At 47.1% G+C, this 25,765-nt stretch overlaps 2 protein-coding genes across 8 annotated transcripts in view; one reads left to right on the plus strand and one right to left on the minus strand.

The window, feature by feature from the left end:
* The first annotated feature begins 837 nt into the window (after window positions 1-837).
* On the plus strand, window positions 838-13,498 carry FBXW5 (F-box and WD repeat domain containing 5). Of its 3 annotated transcripts, XM_054997205.1 has the most exons (11): window positions 852-907; window positions 1,115-1,265; window positions 2,198-2,417; window positions 5,244-5,401; window positions 6,518-6,692; window positions 7,696-7,844; window positions 7,946-8,435; window positions 8,758-8,905; window positions 10,296-10,508; window positions 10,594-10,625; window positions 12,081-12,161. In XM_054997205.1, exons 3-10 carry the CDS (start codon window positions 2,225-2,227, stop codon window positions 10,601-10,603), a joined length of 1,536 nt encoding a protein of 511 aa, XP_054853180.1. In that variant the 5' UTR covers window positions 852-907; window positions 1,115-1,265; window positions 2,198-2,224; the 3' UTR covers window positions 10,604-10,625; window positions 12,081-12,161. The 3 variants fall into 3 exon arrangements, with proteins under 3 accessions (XP_054853178.1, XP_054853180.1, XP_054853177.1); XM_054997202.1 differs by lacking the exon at window positions 10,594-10,625 and having other exon boundaries at window positions 12,081-13,498; XM_054997203.1 differs by lacking the exons at window positions 1,115-1,265; window positions 10,594-10,625 and having other exon boundaries at window positions 838-907; window positions 12,081-13,498.
* An 804-nt stretch (window positions 13,499-14,302) lies between these two features.
* The window catches only part of TRAF2 (TNF receptor associated factor 2), a 29,125-nt gene continuing 17,662 nt past the window's right edge, over window positions 14,303-25,765 (minus strand). For all 5 annotated transcript variants that reach the window (XM_054997207.1, XM_054997209.1, XM_054997208.1 and 2 more), the window contains 6 exons: window positions 23,435-23,509; window positions 22,407-22,481; window positions 21,574-21,933; window positions 20,728-20,905; window positions 19,096-19,244; window positions 14,303-18,788 (listed from right to left, as the gene is read on the minus strand). In XM_054997207.1, coding sequence (XP_054853182.1) covers window positions 18,570-18,788; window positions 19,096-19,244; window positions 20,728-20,905; window positions 21,574-21,933; window positions 22,407-22,481; window positions 23,435-23,509 — 1,056 coding nt within the window. In that variant the 3' untranslated portion in view covers window positions 14,303-18,569. The remainder of the gene's footprint in view (window positions 18,789-19,095; window positions 19,245-20,727; window positions 20,906-21,573; window positions 21,934-22,406; window positions 22,482-23,434; window positions 23,510-25,765) is intronic.

The following is a 25,765-nucleotide window of genomic DNA, read 5'->3' on the forward strand; positions in this document are numbered from 1 at the left end:
ACGCACAACTTATTCACATGACCAGGAACCAAAATGCAAGGTTCCATTGCAGAAGATTAACTACCACTCCAGATTGTGTAGATTTGCAAGTTAAAAGAAAGAAATCTCCTCAGGATTGGACAAAAGGTCCACCTATTATTTGAGCGTCTTGTTTCCATCAAAAGAAAATCAGATAGCCCTGGAAAGCCCACAGGGAGAGCACAAAGACTCACCGCCTTTTACACCCAGCATCTGGTGAACATGGAGGTTCAGATTTAGATATCATCATGACACCTTGCCATTAAGGGAGGCCCAAGCACCATGTGTTTTAGATGTTACATGGACTAAAATATTCTCAACACCACCAAAAATCCCCTACAATTGAATTTTTAAAAATCCTTCAGCTATGTATGCTGCCTCCACTCTTTTGTCTTGCCTTCCTCCTCCCATATCTGGATGGAAGTTTAATCTGGTCCAAATAGGCGGATTGCCTCTGGACAAGGAGGTTTCATTCCAGCTGTCAGATCTAATAGCAATCCATGGATTTATGAGAGTCATGACAAACCACCTCGGTTAGTCTTTTGCCATGAAAACACCCCCCCCCCCCACGAGGTCACCGTAAGTCAGCTATGACTTGAAGGCACTCTCCACCACCACCTACCATGCAAAGAAGAGGAGCTGAGCTCCCTCTGGTGGCAAAACTAGGAATTTTTTCGCTCTGGGCTCGGCTCATAAGGTCTGATCAGGGAATCGAGCTGCGATCAACGACTGACATACTTGCGCGAGAGGAAACAGAGAGGATATGCCTAGAACGGTGGACATCGACCAAAGGAAGAAAGACCGGTCCCAGTAGCCAAAACAGGAAGTGGACGGGAGAGCCGGAAGTGACGAGAAAGCAGCTGGCGGAGGGTCTGTTGAAGAATGAGGGGTAAGTATTGGATGTCTGGGAGACTGGAAAGGAATCGAGGAGAGTGAAGGGCAGAGATCTATCAACGAGATCACATTAAGGGGATCCGGGGAGGATACCGCTGGACGGGGGAGCCCCTTTTAGGTGCGCCAGAAAAGGATGGCACTTGCTGCCAGGCGCCCGAGGACCGCAGAAGACAGGGAAAGATTGGTTTGGCTTCTTCTACAGGGAGGTTGTACCCCCTTCTGTCTCTGCTGCTGTGATGAGGCAGCCCAACCAAAAGCACTCGAAACCAAGAAATATCATGGAAGATTTGGAGGAAGGGTTTCTGTGACTACCAAGAAGCCCAGACCAGGGTCTCCATTCTGAAGAGACAGAAGTAAGGCTCGAAAACAGTTTTCTCCATCTGTTTTTTTTTACAGCTTGAGGTTTTCATTCTGCACATCCCTAAAGGCTATGGTTATTCTTACCCTGAAAAGGCACAATGGCGAGAGGGAGACTAGCCTGGCCCTGGGCCGTTGAACAAGCAGGCACAGGGAGCTTATTGCCCCTTCTCTCTGCCTGAAGAATCTGCTTCAGTTGTCCAGGGGTTGCCAAAGCAAGGAGTGGGGCATTTTGGCCTGTGTCATCAGACTGCTAGCTGTAGGATAGTTGCATCGCCTCCATGTAAGACCACCAGTAAGGGAAGCACAGCCTCCCCCCTCCCCCCCCGAAGAGAAATGCAGTCATTGGCAGATTGATCTGTCCATAGTTTGTCTTTAGATTTATAAACCTAACAGCAGATTCTTGTCTCTTGATCGAGGCAAGCTGCTATGAGAGGTGGCCATCTGAAAAGTGGGGTGCAAATGTAGTAAGGTGGCCAGGAAAACAGGATTGGTCAATGGAGATGGGGCAAGTATGAGTCAGATGTGTTTGTGTGTAAGAAAGAAAGAAAGAAAGAAAGAAAGAAAGAAAGAAAGAAAGAAAGAAAGAAAGAAAGAAAGGCAAGTGTCCTAAGTGACTCTTGAAGCTTTCTCTCTGTCCTGTAGCCATGGCTACCCAGGCTAAACAAGTCTAAAAATGCAGCTTCCACCTTCTCAGAGGCCATTGCTAGAGGTGAGTAGAACAAAGTGCACTTTCATGTCTGGAGTTCAGTCTTGAGGGGTTATGAAAGACTTGTCAAGAAAGGCGTGCCCCATTGCCTGTGGCTCCAGGAAGAGAGAAGCTTTGTTGCAGTTTACTTTTTTGTTTTAACCCTTTCACCTCTCAGGCTAGAGACATATTTATACTCGCCCTCTTTGTCTTTCCCCCCTACCCATTTGTGCTTTCCAGGGAACGTGGAAGTGACAGAATGACACTATGGATGGTGGGGTTAACCCCCTTCTCCCTGACAGCATCCTCTTTGAAATCTTCCTGTACTTGGATTACAAAGATGTGCTGTCAGTGGGACAGGCATGCCGCCAGTGGCACGCCGTGGCCCAGGATGAGGTCCTGTGGAAGGAGCTTTTCTACAGATACTACAGTGTAGCTCGGGATGTCCCACGACACCCAGGTGAGTAATTCCATCAGCGCCTATGTGTTTGGCTTAGTGGCTCAAAGTCACAAACTTTGGAGTAGGTAAGAGAAGAGACAAAGAGAGTGAGAGAATAGTTTGATTTAGAGGGTCTTGCCCTGCACTGGGAGTTGATTTTTGGAACTCAGGGAATCAGTTGACCCTGAGAGTGAAGCAGTACAGGGCCTGGGGCAAAATAGCATGCATGAGTCATATCTGTAGCCGAGAAAGCAGGAAGGTTAGGGATGACCTACAAAGAGAGTCTGGAATGCAAAGCAGAATAAGGAAACTAGAAAGACAAGCTCCAAGTTGCAGGAACCAGTTGCTAAGAGGCTATGCCAACAACAGGTTGGGTTCAGTTGAACCATTTTATACCAGAGGTTAGTTCTAGCTCTCAGCTCCAGGATTGTTAAGTTTAAAGGGGCAGCAACCTCTCTTGGAATCGGGTACTTCTGTTTAACTGATTGGCTTCTGTGTAGAGCATCCAACTTGGACTCCTAGGAGACACAGCACTAAGGGAGGCTGATTATCTTTATCCCTTTCAGTCCAGCTCCTGGCCTGTTTGGGGGACTTAGTTGCTTTGCGAACTTAGTTGCATTTGTAGATGGGCGATGGGAACACAGTCCTGCAGTTTCTCCTGCACTTTTCAGCATAATCATTCAGCACATTATCCTTCTGGATAATGCACTCTTTTCAGCATAATCATTCAGCACATTATCCATCACAAGGCTGGGCAGTGCCATATTTTCATGGGTCAGATCATTTCTTGAGGGTCTGTCCCAGATGCTCATGCTGGGAGAACAGCTGTTTTAATGCTGTGGTGTATGGCTATCACACCATCACCTGGACAGCCCAATCTCATCGGATCTCAGAAGCTAAGCAGGGTCTGCCTTGGTTAATAATTGGATGGGAGATCTCCAAAGAAAACCAGGGTTTCAGAGGCAGGCAATGGCAAATCAGCTCTGTTAGTCTCTTGCCTTGAAAACCCCAGCAGGGTTGCCCTATGTCAGCTGTGACTTGATGGCACTTTCCACCATCGTGCCTGCACACAGGCACCATGGGACATGGACATGGGACATGGACATGATTTTTAGGTTTGAGGTGCAGTGATGTCAATATGCACATGACATCCAGTGTGGTCTTTTCTACTAAACTCTAGAGAGGCTGTGAAAATCATGAAGCCAAATCTGAAAGCAGTGATGAATTGGATGTGGATAAAAAGACAAACTTAATCCAGCAAGATGGAAGTAGTCTTGGATGTTTCAGCTGATCTGAGACTAGAGGCACAATGTATTTCTGAACAGAGTTGCACACCTCCTTAAGGATCAAGTACGCAGCTTTGGGGGGCTCCCAGATCCTGTGCTACATCTCAAACATTCCAACTGCAGCAATGGAATCAGGAGCACATTTTGCCAGTGTTAGGGGAAGTGCCAGTTGCACCCTTCCCTGGGATAAATTGACCTGGCTGTAGTAATGTCTACCCTAGTGACATCTAGGTTGTATTACACTTTCTATAGGTCTGAGCTGCCTTTGAAAGTTCAGAATTACTAACCACAGCTCACCCAATGGAGCAGAACACTCCAGTACCATCCCAGCTCTATTGGGTTGCCTGTTTGTTTCCAAGTCTGCTTACTGGCATTTGAAGTGCTAAAGATTAGTTCAAGAACCATCCCCTACCTACTTGTTGTCTCAGCTCAACAATAGGGACCCCTGCAAGATTTCCCTTGCCCATCAGAGTTGGGATGCATGACAGGGCCTTTGTTGGGGGTGTCACCATGGTGCCAGGACACAGTGCCCTTCCAGGAAAAAATCTGCATAGTCTTAACTGTATTATGACAGAACTTAAAAGACTTGACTTTTAATTCCCACCAGGGCCAATTTGTTTTTTACTTCTTCCCGAGATATTTGATGTCTGTGGGATATAATTCACAACCATGATTTAGAATTCTTGACATCGCTTAATCTTATTCAATATTTGATTTTCATAGTTTTTTTATTGTTCGTTGCTCTAGAAATTAATTGAAAAGAAGGATATAACAGTTTTTTAAAAATACTCTTCTATTTCTGAAATAAGAAAGGGATTTCTTCACCAGGGTCATTCTAGACAGTCAGTAAGAGGATGGTTGGGGCGGGAGGGATTCAGCTACGGCTAATGGAAAATTACAAATCTTGCATGGGAGAATTTTTTTTTAAGGGAGTCTACTTAAGGTGTCCTTTAAACCTGCAAGAGCCCTAAATGGACTGGGACCAGCATACCTGCGGGACCGTCTCTCCCCATATGTACCCTGGAGAGCATTAAGATCTGCAAATAAGAACTTACTGGTGGTCCCCAGCCTCAGGGTGGCCCAGCTAGCCTTGACCAGGGCCAGGGCTTTTTCAGTCCTGGCCCCAACCTGGTGGAACTCTGTCGGAGGACACCTGAGCCTGCCAAGATCTTATGTCCTTTCGGCAGACCTGTAAGATGGAGTTGTTCCACCAGGCATATGGTTGAGGCCAGTCTTTGACCTTCTGATTGCTTAGGTGCCTCCCTACTGGTCTCCCGCTGGGGGGGGGGAACAAAGTCATCTGCCCCCCCATAAGTGCTGTCACCAGAATATGATCAACTACGGCCCCCACCCACTTCTCTTGGATTGTTATATTCAGATTGGGGAAATGGGAGGGGGCCGCCATCTGATAAGTTGTTTTAGGCATTTATGTATTTATGTTTTAGTATTTTAAATCTTATTTACATATGTTTATATATTTTAAATGCTCATTTAAAATATAAAATCGAATAAACAAACAAACAAAGAGATGGTTTTGCTTACTGGCCCTCCTCTTTCACAGCTGCTGTTTCTTGGTACGGCGAGTTCCAGAGACTGTACGACACCATCCCCTGCGTTGAAGTGCAGACCCTGAAGGAGCACAGTGACCAAGTCCTCCACCTCAGCTTCTCCCACAATGGCTACATGTTTGCCTCCTGCTCCAAGGACTGTACCGTCAAGGTGAGGAACGGGACTTGTAACACGCCAAACAAAATAAGGCTCTCTCTCAGGAAGCCCAAACAAGCCTAAAAGGTAGGGCTGTGTTGTTGTCCTCGTACTGCCACTACAGATCATGTACCGAGGGTGTTCAGAGTGGAGGGATTCTTACATAGCCAGCTGGCAGGGAATGAGAAGGAGTATAATTTCCAAGTTGTACATACCCTTATTTGCCTGAAAGGAAGACTAGGTCTTTTTCCTACATGTGTCATCAAGAAAAGGAGGCTGTCTGACAAGTTAGTTATGTACAGTAATAAAAAAAAGGGGATCTTCTTGCATTCAAGGTCTTCTTCCTTTCTGGTAAATAGTGTTGAGCTGCCTTAGAGTCAGTCAGACTCATCCAGCTCAGCCATGCCTCCTCACATACTGGCATTGGCCATGGGCTCCAGCAAAGAATAGTCTTTCCCAGCACTGGCTACCTGAAAACATTTAACTGGAGATGCTGGGAATTGAACTGGGGAGCTTCTGCATGCAAAGCAGGTGTTGTATGCTGGAGCCACATCCCCCACAGTGATGTTCCTCTCAGGCAGCAGGACATTGTATATCCTGTGTTTTTCAATCAAGTTCTGCCCCCAGTTAACTTATTCTCATTCTCTCTCTCTCTCTCTCTCTCTCTCACACACACACACACACACACAGACAAACGTACGTAAGCTAAACTGTACAAGTTCTGGCGATTTTCATGAATTCTCTCATTTTAGATGATCCATTCTTATTTTTACTGCTACTGTTTTGTTCCTGTTACTCTTAGGGATAGGTGTGGGCCTGAAGCTTCATCTTCTAATAGATTAAATGTAAATCTGGCCACCCCTCTGTCTTCTAAGATTCCATCAGGCATTGTCCACATTCTTTCAACCCTACCATTGCATCCACGAGGGCTAATAACTTGCTTTTTTCAATAAAGCATCAGAGAGTTGTATTTTTGCACCCAATACCCTATTACATGGCTTGTTTACACTCCAGCAGGATCCCAGCATGTATAGAGCCATGGTCTTTGGTTTATGAATTGTTACTTTGTTGCATATGGGGAGGAGAGTTGAAGGAAGTTGCTGATGATGGTCTTTTCCTCCCCTTCCACAGATCTGGAACAACGACCTTGAGTTCTCCCTTTTGCATAGCTCCAACATGAAGAAGTTCAACTGGGGCTATACCCAGTTCTCGCAGTTCAACGCTGATGATTCCCTCCTTCTGGTGTCGGGAGTTTTCTTGGGGCCCCGCACCTCTTCTTCAGGCGAGATCGCAGTCATCAGCTTGGGTAAAGATCAGAAAAATGGGCAGTTAGCAGGGGGAGGGGGAGGGGAACATCTCTTCTATTTGGGACTGTTGCTTCTAATACAGCACGAGGAGGGAATGCCCCGCTAGATGTGACAGCATCGTCATGATTCTAAGGAGGTGTCACTCCTTTTTTTTAAACTTGCAGGGTAAAAATGTTCTATGCAAGAGTCAATGCTGCCTCCAGCCTCCCATCTTTTTTTTGGCTCCATTCTTGGCATTTCTATGGAGTAGTGAATCAGCTTAATGGTAACTAATGGAATTAAAACATTTCTGCTCTTGCAAGGTTAACAAACTCTTCACTCCCTGCCCAGTTCTCAGCTTTACCCGTGCCTGCTCAATGGTTCTTGGGTATCCAATTACCACCCACTTTATTTAGAACCATGCCTCCTGAGATGATCTTAGCTGTTGGGTAGGTTCATATGGGAGGGAGCCTTCAATTCTCGATTCCCTCCCTGCCCAGGGACTGAGTAGCCCTTTGGGCCACAGCTCTACCATCTGAAAATATAAACATAAGCAGCAGCTTCACATGCAGTCAGTCCATCTAGTGCAATACTATCTATTGCAACTCACAGCACCTCTCCCGGGTGCCAGCTGGAGAAATGCCTTTTCCCAACGGTTAGTCCCATGATCTGTTGACAGGAGATGCCAAGGAGTAAAGCTGAGACTTTCTGCATGAAAAGCAGGAGCTCTAAAGTGAGAGGGTGGCAACGTTCACATCATAGCAAGCAGCCGCATTACCCCCATCAGACCATTGATCCATCTAGTTCAGCACCGTCTACGTCAAGTGGCTCTCAGGCAGAGGAGGGTCTATCCCACAGCCTGCTACCCAACATCTTTTAACCACAGATGCCAGGGGTGGAACTTGGGACCTTCTGAACACAAAGCAGCTGCTCAGCCACAGAGCCAGCAGACAAGTTGCTTAATCTGGGATGGGCACGTAGTCTGCGCAGGGGGGGTTCTGAAGCTGTCCTTCCCTTCTCCAGACAACTTCACACTCTTGTCCCGAGTGCGCAACAAGCCATATGACGTCTTTGGCTGCTGGCTGAATGAAACCAATCTGATTTCTGGCAATTTGCACCGCATCGGCTACCTCACCTCATGCTCCGTGTTGTGGTTGAACAACGCCTTCCAGGTTAAGACCCCCACCTGGACACATGCGGCTGTATCAGCCACGGGGGGAGGAGGGAATAGGTACCTCTCCCCTCCTGACCTTTCCCTTTCCTGTGTTTGCAGGGAGTAGAATCTGAAAACATGAATGTGGTAAAGAGGCTTTTTAAACTCCAGAACCTGAATGCCAGCACCATCCGGACAGTGATGGTAGTGGACTGCAGCCGCTATGATTCCCCTGACCTTCCGCCAAACCAAGGGGAGCAATCAACTTCTGACCCTGTCTTGGTCCCCCATCAGACCACTGATCTCTGCAGCGACAGTGAGGAGGAAGAGGAGGAGGAGCCCAAACAACAAACAACACCAGAGGACTCCACAGGAGCCAAGAGTGAAGCAAAGCGTGAAGACGGGTTGGACCGTTTCCTGACGGACATCATTGAAGGGCGCATCCGGCCGGTCATGACAGAACTAGAGATGGAGACAAAGGTGGCCCAACTGCTGGCACAAAACCGGACAAAGCCTCCCGAGCCCAACCTCCTCTCCATGGAGGGCTGCAGCCAGAAGAAATACTTGATCTTCACCACTGGATGCCTCACTTATTCACCACATCAGATTGGTAAGGGGTCTTTGCATGTGGGGTCTTAGTTGACTTTTTAAAAGGATGGGACAAGCTCAGAACGTGGATAGCTGATTGGGACCTCCATGTTCAGAGGCAGTATACCTCTGAATACCAGATGGCTGAGAACAGAAACAGCAGTCATAACTGGCTATGAAGTTATACCTTCACAGCCAGAGGCAGCTGGCTGGCTGCTGTTGAAAAGAGGCTGCTGGGCAAGATAAGACCCTTGCTCAGCACAGTACGGTGGTTGTCCAGCATAGAGCATATACTGGCCAACAGCTTACTCTTACCCACATCCACCCCATTTATTTTTCCCCAGGGATTAAGCAGATCCTGCCTCACCAAATGACAACAGCAGGTCCAGTCCTTGGAGAAGAAAGAGAGTCCGATAAGTTCTTTGATTCGCTTGACCATGTCATTGATATCCATGGACATATTATCGGCATGGGCCTCTCCCCCGACCACAGGTAGGGGGCACTGCTAGCAACATGCTATACAAACTATTGAAAAAGGAAATGGGGAAGAGTTGTGATTCAGCAGAAGAACGCACTCATTGCACAGACAAGGTCTCAGCTGCAGTTCAAAGGATCTTGGGTAGCTTAGCAAGGAAAAGCTCCTCCTTCAGAGTTGGATATAGCCAGTGGGTTAGGCAAATGGACATACTGCTTCAAAGAGTGCATGAATTAACTTGTGGGATTCATTGCCACAACATGGAGCAACGGCCAACAGCTTAGATGGCTTTAAAAGTGGACTAGATAAATTTTTGAAGAATCGCTATAGCCATGATAATGACTAAATAGAACTTCCATGTTCAAAAGTAGTCTACTTTGGATTTCCAGCTTCTAAGGGAAAGCTGTGGCCTTTCTGCCTTGTTTGCGGGCCAGCCAGTGTTTTCTGGTTGGCCACCAGAAGACCTGGGATGCTGAACTTTTGCTCATTTGGTAGGGCTCTTTTCCTATTCTTATTCTCTTAGAGCCGAGTTACAAGAGACGAATTACACGAGGAGGAGCACATGAAGGGAATCACAATGTTAGCCAGGAAGCTGAGTTTAAAAAGAGATCGGAAGGCTTTGTCAATTTCCCCTCTACAGAGCCAGGGAGATCCTTTTCTCTGCCTCTTAGAAGGGGAGGAGAAACTGACAGAGCCTTCTGGAGACAAAGGGGAAATTAACAATCCCTCTGAGCTGGGATCTCCCTGGCTCTGTAGAGGGGAAATTAACAAAGCCTTCTGATCTCTTTTAAAACTCAGCTTCCCGGCTAACATTGGGACTCCTTTCACGTGCTCCTCCTCATGTAATTCGTCTCTTGAAGCTTAGCTCTTAGTAAGCTGACTACTAGTGACCTAAAGAGGTATGACTAAAGGGAGCACAGCAACTCATCTGGTTGTCACTGGGTACCTATGACTGTTAACAAAAGTTGGGAGTGGTAAATTTGGGAGGTGGAACAAATTCAGGGGAAGAAGATATTCTGAAGGAGTGACGACTGGGTAATGGCAATGTGGCTTAATCGACATCATCACCCATCCACCTACTGCAGCTCCAAGCCACCTTTCTCCTCACTCAGTGGGAGAAAGGGATGTGGCTAAAGGAGATACAGGCCTTCCAGATGGAAAACCAAAACTGCTTCAAGTCACCTAGAAAGTGCTCTGGCTCAGCAGTATCTTGCTCATTTGTTGACCGGTATAGACTTTTCTTGGCTTTCTGGTTGCCAGCTTCAGCGCTCACAGTTCTGAGCCTTTCATGAGCCTGCCTGGTACAGCCTGTTCCTTGTGCACACATTCCTGATGGTCCCAGATGGCAAATTTTGGCAGTCCCAAGGATAGAAAGTGAAGCGATGACTCTTTCCCCCTCCTCTCCAGGTATCTGTATGTGAACAGCCGAGCTTGGCCCCAGGATTGCATCATTTCTGACCCTTTGCAGCCGCCCCCCATCGCCGAGGAAATCGACCTGCACGTTCTAGACCTCAAAACAATGAAGGAAGCGAAACGAGCTCTGCGGGCTCATCGAGCCTACACACCCAGCGATGACTTTTTCTTTATTTTCCTGGATGTCAGCAGGGATTTTGTGGCCAGGTAAGCCAGAAAACAGGAGGAATATACTGATATACACGAGCCACACTGTTGCCTGCCATTAAGTGTCACCTGTGCTGTTTCTTAGGTATTATTGATTACTGAAGCAAGCAAAAGCAGGTAAGCACATCTGCTGATTTTACAGAAAAAGAACAGCTTTTCAATACTTAACTCCTAATGTACTCTGTGTCAAAGCGAGACTGCTCTGGCCTCTGCTGCTTGCTGCTTAAGTCTTCTATTATTGGCATAAGAAAATGATGCACTGTTTGGAAGTGAGGAAAAGTGCTCTGGGATTGTAGAACTCACCATGGCTGAAATACCTGTCCCTTGACCTACCTGTGTAGGCTGCAATTCCTCCCCCTTTTTAACGAGAGTAGAAGTTTGTGGCTGCCGGGCAGAACAGGGATTCCAGGACCATATTTGGAAACCCTTTAAAAAGTTTCTGGCCTCATGATTACAAGATACGAAGGACAAGCATTCTTAAATTCTCAGTCCAAACAACTAGAAAGGTGTAGTTATTTATTAAACAGAGGAAAGGGGCTTCCTGCAGTTTTGGATTAGTGAAAATTAGAGAAGCTGCTTTGGATCCCTACTAGAGACAAATGCAGATAGAAATATCTACATCGGATAGGCTAAGACAGAATGTCTGGTCCAGGGTCAGCCAGTTAACTTTATGGAGAGCAACGGATTTGAACACAGGCATCCCTGGGCTTAAGAGCCCTGTGGTGTAGAGTGGTAAGCTGCAGTACTGCAGCCCAAACTCTGCTCATGACCTGAGTTCGATCCTAGCGGTAGCCAGGTTCAGGTAGCCAGCTCAAGGTTGACTCAGACTTCCATCTTCCGAGGTCGGTAAAATGAGTACTCAGTTTCCTGGAGGTAAAGTGTAGATGACTGGGGAAGGCAATGGCAAACCACCCAGTAACAAAAGTCTTCCAAGGAAACATCGTGATATGACGTCCTCCTTGGGTCAGTAATGACTCGGTGCTTGCACCTTTACCTTTATCCCTGGGCTTAGATAGTTTTGACCCCTACTCTTTTGCTTTAGCCCCCCCCCACCCCAATTTTTGCACAAGTCCTACCCTTGCCTCTACTATTTGTCTCTCTAAAACAGAGGAACTGCACTAGGGGACCAAAGAAAAATTGTGAACACAGATTTGTTGAACGAAAAAAGCAAAATGCCCTTGCTTTAACACTAGTAGCAAAAGGCCCACATCACAGCTCCCCAATCTGATAGCAGTCGTTGACCATAATAGCAGGGATCTTGAAAGAGTTCAATAGCTGCCTAGCACCCCTTTGGTGGTGGAGTGTGTCCTCAAGTCATAGCTGACTTATGGTGACCCCTGGTAGGGTTTTCATGGCAAGAGACTATCAGAGGTGGTTTGCCATGGCCTGCCTCTTCAACTCTGGTCTTCGTGGGAGGTCTCCCATCCAAGTACTAACCAAGGCCCACCCTGCTTAGCTTCTGAGATCTGACGAGATCAGGCTTACCTGGGCTATCCAGGTCAGGGGAGCACCCATTTGGGGAATGGAAATGCACCATTTCAAAAGGTTTCCCTTTTGTATCCCCTCCCACAGTGGTGCTGAAGATCGCCATGGCTACATCTGGGACCGGCACTACAACATCTGCTTGGCCAAACTGCAGCATGATGATGTGGTCAACTCGGTGGCCTTCAGCCCTGTGGAGCAAGAACTCCTCCTCACAGCTAGTGATGACTGCACCATTAAGGCGTGGCGCTCCCCCCGCACCATGCGGATCCTTCAAGCCGAGAAACCCCGGCTCCGCAAACCACTCTTCTCCTGGGCCACAAACCAGAGAAGCTGAGCCAGCCCTCTGTCGGGAGTCCCCCTCAGCTGGCTCACCTTGGCCAGAGGGGTCTCCGATGGTTGGCACGAGTGACTGCAGTCCTTCCCTTCATCTTCGCTTTCCTGCCCACTGCCAAAGCCAGCAAGACGTGGGTACATTGAAGGAATCTGGGACTATTGGCCAAAGCAGACTTCCCTGCCTTCCTTTCAATGGTGTTTCATGGTTTGTTAATTATATAGGTTTGTTCGCATAAAAACCACATACAACTTCCTGTCTGCAAGGAACAGTAGAGGATCTTTCTGCAATGGCAGCCAAGTTCCTCCTCCAAGGCAGAATGCTACATGGGTGCTACTGAGGATCCTTGGGGTCACCAGCTGTTCTGTTGACAGCCCAATGAGAAGCAAAATCCAGTGGGGGAACATGGCCTCCGCTGAATTTCTCCTTGCTGAAGTCACAGCCGGGAGTGAGGGCGAGAATACCTCATTCTTATAGATGCACAATCTAGGCTAATCCTGGTTGCAGCTGTTCTGCCAGGTTGAGTTTCACTCACTGCCTTTATCCCCCTGGAACAGAGGAGACCATGCTTGGCTATTGGTGTTCCAGCTGGCATCCTGCTCCATTTACAGGCGCTCTTCCAAATTACACATTTGGCAAGAAGGAGCCCTGAGAGTTTCAAACTACTGAAGCCTAAAAGGAACCCCAGCACTCAAAAGGCAGCTGGGAAGGAGCCAAGCAATTGGGATTCAAGGACGGCTTCAGAGCTTCCCCCCAGCCAAGCTTCCCCAACCCCTTAGTAAGTTGGTCGGGGCCAAGAGTCTTCTCCGTTCATGTGATCCCTGCAGAGGGGAAAGAGGAAAGTAACAGTTGAAGCAGGTGTGGGTTCAAGAGACGAAGGTGAGATCACCTGGTTAGGGGGTGTGGCAGCTTAGCCACTGGGAAGATTGATCTAGAACATGAGGTTCCTTTTCAGCAGCGTTCTTGGAGAATGAAACTGCTTGATTTCCAAAAAGGGCTGGGCCTCCTGCCTGGTACGACTCAGAAACCTGCTTCTAAGGCCCAGAACATGAAACTCTACCTTTAATGGCACCACACCAAACCAAGCCTCGCAGATGACCAGCTTGCTGAGGAATGATGCTTCTGAACTGCTTCACATCAACAGCACAGCTTGAATAAATTTCCTTAAGTACCAGTTTCCACGCTGTTTGTCTTGCAGCGAGACTTCTAGCAGGGGCTTCTTTGTGGGACAAATGTTAACTTACTCTTGGGGGCAGAGGCAAAGGCAAGCCAACCTGTTGCCCCCATGCTCATTACATGTGGCATCCCTTACAAGAAATTACCTGTGTGCTGGAGCCCAAGACTTGAGGTCTGACAGGCAGCAACTGTAGGAAAGATGGAAAAGTAGAGCCCTTAGCTATAGCTACCTCTTGAAATGGTGTAATTATTTTGACATCTGTGCCATTACAAGGGGAGGCAGGGGTCTTCTCTGCCCCACCCCTCCCAATGCACTCTTGCTGACCAGGAGCAATACAGTAATGCCCCTGGAGTTAACAATGGAGGGGGGAGCTTTCTCCAGTATTGTGCAATGAGCCCCCAGGAGCAGGCTTGCAGCCTGCATCATATGGGCCTAAAGCAGTGGTAAATTAAAATCGGTACACCTTTGCCCCTTGACAATTCCAAAGGCCTTCAAAAGCCATCCAGATTTCTGAAAAAAATTGAACCTCCCCAGTAAGGCAGTTCAAGATTTGGGGAGCTCCACTGGAGGCCCCTGAAATTCCCCCACCCCAGTCCTTGCCTCCAACAGTGGAAGTGCACAGAGCTGGGCCGCCTCTGCAGCTTGCAAAGCACAGAGGGAAAAGGTGCTCCTTCCAATTCCCCAGAGTAAGCTCCTCCCAGAAATGATCAGATTCAGTGTAATGGAAGTGGTTCCTCTACCCAAAGAAAGTCACCAGGTGACCCTGCCCAAATTCCCCTCCCAAATACAAATGAAACAAGGTCTTGGTCACAGCTTTTATTAAACTTCTTCAGCACAGCAAAACAGGATTTTCAGAATGGCAACCAAATCCACTGTCCAGTCAAGTGGCTGGTGCCCCGGACCGTCCCCAAACAAACCAAAAGCCTGACTGGCAAAATGTGGCCCATTCTCTGCTCTGCAATTAGCTCTTCTTCTTTCAGGGGAGGGGGCACAAAGCAGAACTGAAGTTTCAGCACCCAGTTACACAAGGCCAGCCTTACAGGACCAGGCCAAAGACGCACCTAGCTTAGCATCCTGTTTCCCACAGTGACCAGTCAGATACTTGTAGGCAGTTCACACACTCAGCAGGAAAGCAACATCCCTCCTCCATTACTTCCCCTACACTGCTATTCAGATATACTGTCTCTGAACATGCAGGTTCTATTTAGCTATCATAACTAACAACTTGGTTAACTTGCTGCTCTAATGGAAGACAGGTTATAAGCAGCTGCTGTTGGGAAACGACTGCATCACAGTGCCTTTTCCATGTTCTTACCCTGCTTAGACATCCCCCCAAATATGTCTTTCTGTGGTCAGTTCTTACATACCTATTTACAGAGCAGGGCTGTGCTTACTTCCCCACAACCACAGAAAAATGTACCACTCACGTGGTACCAGCTGTAGGATCTGGCCTCTTTAAGAATCTCAGATATGGTTTTCAAAAACACAAGTAAACTTGTAGCCCTTTATGATTGCAGAAATAAGATTCACGAGGTGGTGAGCCTCAGGATCTCCAAAGGTGCTATGACTGCCAGGGATCAAGGGGGTATGGCCCTTCTCTTAAGTCCAGCAGAATAAATATTAAATATCATGTGAGTTTGTATAAGTTACACAGCTTGTAAAATACAGCTTTGACTTTTCTTTAAAAAGAAACGGTATGCACAATCCTACAAACAAGTCTGTCTGCTTTCTCTAGTAAGTAGGGACTGGCCAAGATTAGATCTTCCCCAGAAACTGCCTTTCCACAAAGCAGATGCTTGAGGGACTTGCACAAGTCTTAACTATACAGCTTGTCAATGAAGGAGGGAGACTTTGGTGTGACTCTATTTTGATAGCTGCTTCTGAAGCCAAGGCAGAGCTCACATTCCCACTTGTAGAGGTGGCTAGCTTGTATACTCTCGTGGCATGTATTCTGAGTGGCAGCAGTGTTCTGGGGTATCACCTGCTTCATGAGATCCTTTAACCAGGGATGTCCAGGACTGAAGCCGGGACCTTCTGTGTGCAAGCTCTACACATAAGCTGCCATCTCAAGTCAGGCTGTTAGTCCATCTAGCCCTGTACTCTGAATGGCAGTAGTTTTCTAGGATCTCCACAACCTATTGAGCATGAAAGCAACAGTACCCTAATCCTCTTTTGCATCTGACCACCAAATATAGGAAACTGTCTTAGACCATCAGCTCATCTGGCTTAGTATTGCCTACTCTGACCGACAGCAGCCTCCCAAAGTCTCAGGCACAGAAAGGTTTTCCTCAACACTTGTTATCTGAGATACTTTGATCAGATGTAATTGGGGCAGTCAATCATTTCTGAAGTGGAGACACAGTAGAATCATCTGCATTTGAAGGTGACATCCCCAGAGTTTCAATTGAGCAAATAGCCATTGGTCTTATGTACACTGCAGAGGTTTAGAGTGACACCTGAAAATTTAATAAAAGGTCTTGCTCTATTCATGCATTTCAGAGATAACTTGCCCGAGAGAAGCTATAGCTGATTCAGAAATGGGAGAGAAGATCCCCGAAACCCCCACTAAGCTTTCCTACGCCCTTCCCTACAAACCCAGGTAGAGCCTGGTAATCTGCCTTTGGTAGCATCAGCCAGAAGACAACCCAGATTTGTGTGTCTGGAAAGGAAACAGAACAAAGAACTGCTTCAGATGCCAAGGAGGTGACACAATGGGGGCCTGCGGACGGGGAGAACGTGGACGAGTCTGGTCCTAGCTGCACACTAGACCCACATGTCAGTTAGAAGCTTCCCCGAGGCCCTGCACATCTATACAAAAGTAATTACTTGGATCAGACTGGAAAAGAGACCACCTCTTCTGCCGGTCCGAAAGCGACTGAGGGGGAAAATAAAAGGATGTTTAGGAAACTCAGCACTGAAGGGGGCAAGTCATAACTGTTTGAAAACACAGGCTTGAAATCCTAGGGGCAAATTGGAGCAGCTCAAGAAAGGGGGGCAAGTGGGATATGAGGGCTTCAGAGCTCTGCACAGCTACTTGCAAGGGGGAAATCAAATATTTGGGGTTTTCCTATTTAGTCAATCATTTTTATCCCATCATTCCTCTAAAAAGATCAAGGCAGCTTCCAATACAATGGTTTTATCCTGCATTTTACCTCCACACCAACCCAGTAAGAAAGGCTGGGGCGAGGAAGAGGGAAACAGACTGGCCCAGCATCATCCAGGGAACTTTATGGCTAAGTGGGGATTTGAACCCAAGTCTGCCTAGTTCTAAGCCAACACTCAAACCAAACCAGCTCTTTTCCTACTCACTGTTTACCCATCCCCTAAAAATCAGTGTTAGTAAAATAGGCTTGTGTGTGTACAAAAAGGACAAAGCACAAACCTGAGCAGTGAAAAAGACACAAAAAGGAATTGCAGTTCAGAGAGCAGATTCTGGCTTTTCACAGTGAAAACTATAAATAGTTTGAAGCACAAGAGCACACACACAACCTCTGTACCAAAAAACCCTTTCCGCCTACAAGAAGCAGCTTGGCTGGGGGCAGGGGGTACAGAGCAAAGATTCCAAGGCCGCTGCAGAACAAGAGATGCCCACCTCAAACTAGCTCCAGAGAGGCCAACTTTACCACGCAACCGCGTCTCCAGGATCCTTCTCTAAAGGAAGACTAAGAATGTTAAGATGGAGTGGGGGGCTAAGATAGGCAAGCCAGTAGGCCACTTGTTGCATGACTCTCCTTACTCAGCAAGACCACAAAGCCACAGATTTCCCCACCGCCCCCGTTTTTCTGGCCTGGGCTCCAGGGTCAGAGACATGCCCAAGGCTGAAGGCACCTAGGAGAGCAAAGCACCCAGCAGAACAATGGCAGCATTGATGACCCAGCACCCTGGGCTAAGGGGGCAGCGTTGCTAAGTAGATTGGCCAGAAAAAGAAGCAGAGATGAGCATTCACATACTCAGCCACCACAACCACTGAACACAAAATGCCAACTTCCCCCAGGAAGGGGAGCCTGATCTACTCACCCCTCCCCGTTATCTACCTGCCAACTGTTTTCCAGTAAGCCAGATGTCACAAGTAGCTAACCTTGCAGTGACCCTCGCAAACATGCACACCCCGATAGTTCTCTTGCACTGCAGAGTTTGTCTCTTCAGCCTGGTCTTAACCTCTGAAACATTAAGCAGGTAACAGGGTGCTTCATTTTCTTTTTCATTAATAAATTGTAGAGGGGAAGGTCACCTGATCCAATTTTGTTCTGTTGGAATGGGTTCCAGGGTCTCAGTGAAGGAGCAGGGCTATGCATTTAATGACCCAATTCTTAGCTTTCCTCTCTTCCCCTTAGCATGCCATTTTGGCAACTGGCCACCCAGAGGCACCATGGTAGAACACAATCAGCACTGGAGAACACACACTCCTATCCCCTTTTCCAAGCCTGGAGAGCTACAAGCAGTCAGGATCCACTCCAGCAACAATTTCTAAGGTCCATTATTTTCCCACAGCATACCCATCAGCAGGCTGAGAAGTCCTCCTTCAACAGCAACTGCAGGACACTTGAAGGAAATAACTTCCTCTTCTCTCCACACGTTTCTGAAATATTGACTCCCATAAGTGTCACAATAGCCTGCTGGCACAGAGTCAGCCTGCATGGCTCAGGCCAACTCCCCCACCCCGACCACGTAAGTGTGCTTCCGACAGAGGTACCAGATCGTCATGTGAGCCTCAACTGCACCCATCCCTCTCCAGCCTTCCCGAGAACATAAAAGTGCAGGACTCAGTCAAAAAGACAAGAGAGCTTTTTTGTGTTGGGAAGTGCACAGCCTTTGGATTCCTCCTTGAGGATGAGTTGGAGGGCACTGTCCCCGCAAGAACATGGGTCACTACAAACGATGGGTGTTTCCAAGACCAAAAGTATCCACTGGAACATATGCTGTCCTCTCCAAATGGAACAAGTCCTTTTTCCAGGGGTAGCACCTAGCCCTCTCCTCACAGCTGCCCATGCAGGAGGGTATACAGAGGACTGTAGCCCCTCCTGGGGAACAGCTCTATACTCCTAGATCCAGGTGGGGAAAGGAAGCATCAGAGGCCTGTGAGGTCTACAATGGCTTTAATAAAGATGGTGTCATCACGGACGTAAGAGTTCTTGGCTTCCATCTTGGAGAGGGGGCAGAAGAGTGGGCAGCCACTGGCAATGTTCATGTCGTTGACAGGCCGCTGGAAAGATGAAGATGATACGTCCGGGCGGAAGGCATCAATCACGTGTTCCCGGTTATTCTGATCCAACAGCATCAGGGTGACCTGGAAGGAGGCACAGAAGTTTCATGAACGAACTGGGGTGAAGAATAATGTGGAATTACAAACCACAGCAAATCATCCTAATAGATAGGGCTGTTCTAACCATCTGCGTAAGCACCGAATTTGCCACCGAGCACACAATACACCACCCCAAAAAGATGGAGCTGTTTGCCCCAGGTCACCTAGCAAGTACTTTGCCAAGAGAGGGATTGATCCAGGGTCCTTCAAGTTCATTCTCTTAGCTCCAATGCTACATGTGCTTCCTAGCTGAAGCTCCACACACTGCATTCTTCCCCTTTCCCAAGATTACCTTCTGGTTGAAAGGCCACCGCAAGAGGGCATCGTTGGGTCCTTTCATCACCACGAAGAAGAGGGACAAGTGGGTACCACGCCCCGTGCCATCTCCATTGAGGTAAATCCGCAGGCACATTTTGTAGCCATATTTGTTTGTATAGAATGCTGGAAGAGCAGTGGAAAACACACACACACACACAAATCTTGGTGAGCCAACTATAGCGAAGAAGCCGAGGCCAGGTGGGGGTGGGAGGAGAGAAGAGAGACACTCAGAGGCACCATCATTACCAGTCTCTCTTCTGGCTTTTTCATGAAGTTGCTGTATACCAAGCCACGCCACTGGCCCCTTTAAACTCAAGTTTTTTTCATTCTGCCTGGGGCAGCAGCTCTCCAAAATCTCAGGCACAGAAAGGCCTTTTCCAGCATCTGCTTCCCAAGAACCTTCAACTAGCGATGTCAGAAACTGAACCCAAGATATCCTACGTGTAAAGCAAGTGCTCAACTGCTACGTCCCTGTACCGTAATGTTAAAAGCTTGATATACATCATAAACTATGTTCATATCAAGTTGCCTTAGGTGAGGTCAAACTGTTGGTCCCTCTAGCCTAGGAGGACTAAGTGGAAGCTGCATTCCAGGGTCTCAGGCATGGAAAGGTCTTTTCCCAGCCCCCTGCTATTTACAAACCTTTAACTGGAGAGAATGCCAGGGGATGAAACTGGGACCTTCTGCAAGCAAAGCAGGGCCTCTAGGGGCAGGAGCTGTGGCTCAGCGGCAGAGCATCTACTTAGCATGCAGAATGTCCTAAGATCAGTCTCCAGTTTTAAAAGTATCACGGAGTTGGTGGAGTGAAAGATCCAAAACCCTGCACAGCCATTGCCATTCAACATAGACATCCGCCAACAGTCTGCCACAGCGCAGAGAAGCTTGAAGTCTATACAAACAGTAGAAAAGGCTTGCCTATGTAGCTGTCAGAAAGGAAAGGGGCTGCACTTTGGAGCAAGGATTCCCCTTCCCCCTAACACACAGCAATTATACAGGAAGCCAGCACCTTGTACAGTATCATAAGATAGGGTGCCAATGCTGCAGCGTGTGGGAAAGAAATACCATGTCCCTGGCTTGGCAGAAACAGAATAAGTTATGCAAAAAGTTAACAGAGGGGGGCATAATGTAATCAAAGGAACACAGGAAGAGCCCTGCTGGATCAGATCAATGGTCCATCTAGTTCAGCATCTGGTTGCTATGGAGGGCTGACAGAGCATAAAAGCTGAGCTCCCCACCACCGCCTTGCTTCCTAGCTCTGGGTTTGAGAGTTTTACAAAACAGGATGTTCAGATTTTGTTTTTAAAAGGCAATGCAGAGCACCTACAGCTCAAACTAGGGATGAGCAGGAACAGTTCCAACCTTTGAGCTTCCGGTTCTCATAGGGAAGCCAAATACAAGGCAGCCTGGGAGGGGCTTCCAGTGGCTAGAGAGGGATCTCTCGCTAGCTCCCTCTTCCTTTGCCAGATGTCCTAGGCCTCCACCCTTGGGCTACTACAGTATTCTCTAAGTCACCAGTGCCAAATCACTGAAAATACCTCATGGAGTAGTATGTAGAAACAGCCCTGCCACCCCACCCACCCTAGGGAGGCCATTTCTGCCAAACAACCTGGAGAAAAGATGGCAGGCGAGCGGCCACTTATCGCCTCCTGGCGTTTCCTTGCAAAGTCACTGATCTTCCAGATAAAGACACCATCATAAGAGGACACTTCCATCTCCTGAATAGTGCGGGCCATCTCGGCCAGGGCCAAGTCCTTCAGTGCAATGCTCCTCTCTAGCTGCCGAACCTGGACCACAGAAGAAGAAGAAAAACCAAACCATGCAAAGGTCAAGTCAGCTTTGGAACACTCCTCTCTCCACTATCAGCTCAACACCACCACCTCCCCCTCTCCAAATAAGAGCTCCATGAACCAGCCCAACTGCAATCTATTCAGCCATCCTGTGTACATTTTACAAACAAAGCATACTTTATTCTGCTTCTTCAGTTCCCAAGGCGAGACAAGGTGTCCAACAGGGCACTGAAGCCGTGCCACCCTTCTCTCCAAACCTCAGGAAAGCTTATTCGATAGCTTATTCCAAAGGTTCCAGGAATTTCAGCAGGTATTGCCTATGCCCTCCCCATCAACATGACTAGAAACTTGCTTTTTAAAACAAAACGGAAGTAGAAATGCTCAGATTACTGAATCCTGCAGACCACGCGACATTCTGCAGCTTTTTGTTTCATAGCAACACTCCTATTTATAATTCATCCCTGCCAATTCTTAAATCTTCTATAGCTGGCTTTCTTCCCTGTCTTGACTGCCTGATACTTTCCTAGAAGGCTGGGCTCAGCGTCATTTCTGTATTCTATTCAGAGCCTAGAATGCCTGATGAGATCTGCGACTGCCCTGAGCAAGCTTAGCAAAGAGGATACAAAGGCACCATATAGTACACTGTCAAGAAACCAAATTCTGACCTTACTGCTGAGCGCTTCTATCTTCTCCTGGTCTAGCTGGTGCTGCTGGTTGTATGCTTCAGCTGTGAGAGACACCCTTTCCACTTCCCGGTTCAGCACGCAGACAATATTCTCAAAGGTGACAGTCTTCCTTTCCAGAGCTTCACATTTCCCTAACAGTTCTAAAGAGCTGGAAATCTCTGACTCAGAGACCAGCGGGTTGCCCCCCAACAGAGTAGAACTGCCCTCAGCCATCGGGAGACCCGGCAGGGCCTGCAACTTGCTGGATTCAGTTCCCAGACTCAGTACAAAACTCAGCAGCATGTAGAGATGTTCCCCGATGTGCTTGTTCTCGTGATCAGGGAGCTTCTCATTTTCCATCTGTACAGGATAGAAACAGCTTGATGTAATTTAACTGAGCAACATATTGAAGCAACAGGGTAAAGGAACGAGATGCTAAGGGCTTATGACCCAACACTTAAAAGGATATAGGGACAGTGGGCTTAGGAAGACAACAACAGAGGGTGAACATTATGAAAACAGAAAAATTAATACAATAACTATATTAAACCTCCATGTTCAGGGGCAGTCAACCCCCCTCCCCACAAGAATCAATTGCTGAGGACAAATTGGACAGGAAATGGCTATCATCACAGTGCTTTCTTACAGAAGCCAGTAGGCTAAGATGGGCTTTGGGCCAGGCCTACAGAATACCTCTTCCATTCTTCAACCTACTTCTTTAGAGAGATGTTCAACCCTCCCTCCCACCCCACCCCCCGCACTTGAGGAAATGCTGGCCTGGACCAGTGACCACTTTCTTGTTCACAATCAGCAAGAACAGGCCAGGTGCTTACCACCTCGGTGCAGCCGACAGGTTGGAATCTGCAAGATGCTTTACACTTGCTACAAGTTTTGACATGATCTTGAAACTGCAAAGGAAGGAAGGTAGCTAGCAAATAATAATACAATATAATAATACAATAATACAAAACTACTATACTAATACTTCTGGTGCTGTAAACCCCTTGCTCACATTTCATTGTTACAACAATCCTGCAAACTAGGCAAGAATTATTTTCCACTTATTGCTGATATTGGGCTATGGTGAGAGAGTGTAGCCTGCTTCAGGTCATCTAGCAACCATATATATATATATATATATATATATATTACATACATACACTTAAACTATTAACACGTCAACATCTAAGGAATTTATGACAGAAATTTGTGATCCAAGACATCACCAGTTCAACTGATTCCTTGCCAATATATCACACCACATCAAACAAAACACAGAACCTCTCTACACAACCTGCCTGTCCAGGCTTGGAGGATCAAAGGTAGCTCTCCATAGCGTGAGATCTTGATAAGAAACCCTCTAGGGGAGGGGGGGGGTGATTATGTTGGTATGCAGCTATGCTGCTTGCCACAAATGCAAAGCTACTAACTTGCAGAGGAATGACACCACATAAGCAAGGAATTTATGATACACCGGGCATTGTCACTAGTGATCCAACAATAAATATTAAGCCTGTGTGTAGCGCATTACAAAGACCTCTACAAACACATGTATCAGAAATTCCTACAGCAACCCTATAAGGTGGATCAACATGATCATTCCCATACTTCAGAAATCTGCAGGGAAACTAATGTACTGAGCTGTGGCTAGCCTACAGCTATTTGATGAATTCACTGTGGAGGTGATAGCTGAACACCCACGACTTCCTGGCTCATGTTACAACCCTATGCCATTATAGCTATAGATAAGGTACGTGTATAGGAGGAAGCAGGGGGCGCATGTGCTTCTTTGGGTCCTCTCACAAAGAATTCTTTTCAACCCCCAACATACAAAGGATGAAAAATGCCACACACCACTCACCTTTTCTCTTGGGATCTTCTTCTTCCCACAGCCTTCACACGTGAGAGGAAATTTTGGGCACACCTCATCATGGGCCTTCAGGGATGGGGGGGAAAGAGGATTTTAAACTATTTAACAGAGAGTCATTCAAACTAGTAGAATGAATATACAGGGAAAAGATACTCCTGAACACCAGGTGCTGAGTGGGCAACAGCAAGGGAGAGGCTGTTGTCTTCCTGCCCCTATGTGTGGGCTTTCCAGGAGGCATCAGGCTAAGCAAACCAGACACTGGAATAGATGGATTTTTGTTCTAATTCAGCAGAGCTCTTAAGAAAAACCACTATTTTCACAAGCAGTGTACTGCAGAATTCAACAAGCATAGGGCAAACCACCTTCACAGACACAGGTGCCAGAGATTAAAAGAAAAAGTGATAGATTATCTGGCCGCTGTTAGAAGTGGGGTGGACCGAACTTTGGTTTGTCCAGTAAGGCAATTCTCATGTCTTTATGAATACAATTCTAGTAGGGATATATTTCTGAAAATCAAGCAAGAGTTCAAGCAAGTTCATTCATGGAGATTCAGCTGACACTGAAAATCCAAGGTGGATTCTCTAAGAAGCCATTCACACCAGTGATTCAAGTTTGTTTTTCTGCCAGAAAAGTGCTCACAGAGCAGGGCAAAAACTTCAAAAAAGAAAGCATGTTGATTGCCTCTTTCATGCCTCTGCCCATCCAGGACCTGGCTCTGCCAGCCTCCACTCCGATTCTCTCTTTGCAGCAGCTGCCTGGCCTACACACCAAGTCGAATCCTGCTCTGTATTGTCTACAGGACCTGCAGCAGCTCCCTGAGGAGGATGCCAAGGACTGAACCAGGCAAATGCCTCAGCCCTGGGTCACACCTCCTTGCTGACCACCTCAAGACATCCACCGGGTCACCATATCCCCCAGGGGAGCGCCACACTCAGCAAACCACTGAAAAATATAAATGATAACCCTGTGGAGTGGATTTGCACTATTCCTTTTCCTGGAAAAAGTCAGCAGCATGACATCCCCCATTTCCCTCAGAACACTCTCCACCTCTGAGTACAAGGGTGCTTTCTTGCAGCTGAGGGGAAAGCAATTATCCTCAAAACGATGTCTCCAGAAGAACATGCAGTGGCCTGCCAGGTGGTTGACAACTCCTGCTTTTGCAGGCACAGCAAAACAACAGGCTCACTGGCCCCATCCAGGGCTGACCACATTTGGCTTGGCTGGGTCACATGTTGCACAGGTCTGCTCCACAAGCTGCAGTTTCAAAGGCAGGGTTTTTTCCATACCTCAGTCTGGAAACCTTCCTAGCCATGAAAAGCCTTTTCTTTGTTCATTTATTAAAGATTATCCAAAACATTCAAGCTCCACCACCTGCCTCCCTACCACCACCATGCCAAGCATTAGGAAAGTCTAGAAAAGCTTCCCAGCATAGGAGAGAAAGGGAAATGGCAGTCACTTGTTCAGAAAAGGATTTGCATACACAATACAAACTCAACCCGGAGCGGTGACAGCAATACCCTAGTCTAACTAAATCTCTCCCCACCACCACCACCATCTGCAGTGCAAGGATAATTAATGGCCTGCCTTACAAGGCTAAAATGTAAGAATTTTTGAAAAAATGTTTATGAAGCATACTGAATACCTGAGACATGCTACACAGATGTTAAGAACTGTTGTCAATAATAATAAATGCATAGCACTTATAAGTACAAGCACTTGCTTCAATATAATTTCTACTACTATTTAAGCCCTTGGTAAATAACTACTTAGTACCAATCAAAACTTCATCAGACAAAGAGATACAAGCTTTCAAGTCATACAAGAGTCTTCAAGTTGGAAATCTGAAAGAGGAAGAAAAGCTTGATCTTTTTGGGCCTTGCCACTGACACTACTAGTTGAGAGACTCATTTCTTTGTATCCCATTATTAAGGAACCCTTATGCACTTTCAGGTAGCTCCCTGATTCATTATTGGGAATTGAGTAGGCAGACAGAAATGCTGCAAATTTAAATACTGAAACATACTACTGTAGAGCAAGAGGTGCGGCCAGGAAAGCATGCATAAACTGACGGAACAGCCACAAACAACAACAAAATGCAGTGCTTGGAATGAATGAAATAAATCAGCTTTAGCATACAGAATCCCAAACACTCCCAATCAAGCAAAGGAAAATTTCAATTCCTACTTGATTCCAATTTTATATTGCTGGCAGATTGATTACTACAACAATACCTTGAAAGTGACTCCAAAACTTGAGCTACTACAAAATGAAGCAGCCCATTTGCTATCAGAGGCTAGCCATTGGGAGCCTATTACTCCCATT

Source organism: Eublepharis macularius, chromosome 14 (genome assembly GCF_028583425.1).
Source record: "Eublepharis macularius isolate TG4126 chromosome 14, MPM_Emac_v1.0, whole genome shotgun sequence".
NCBI classification, from domain to species: domain Eukaryota; kingdom Metazoa; phylum Chordata; class Lepidosauria; order Squamata; family Eublepharidae; genus Eublepharis; species Eublepharis macularius.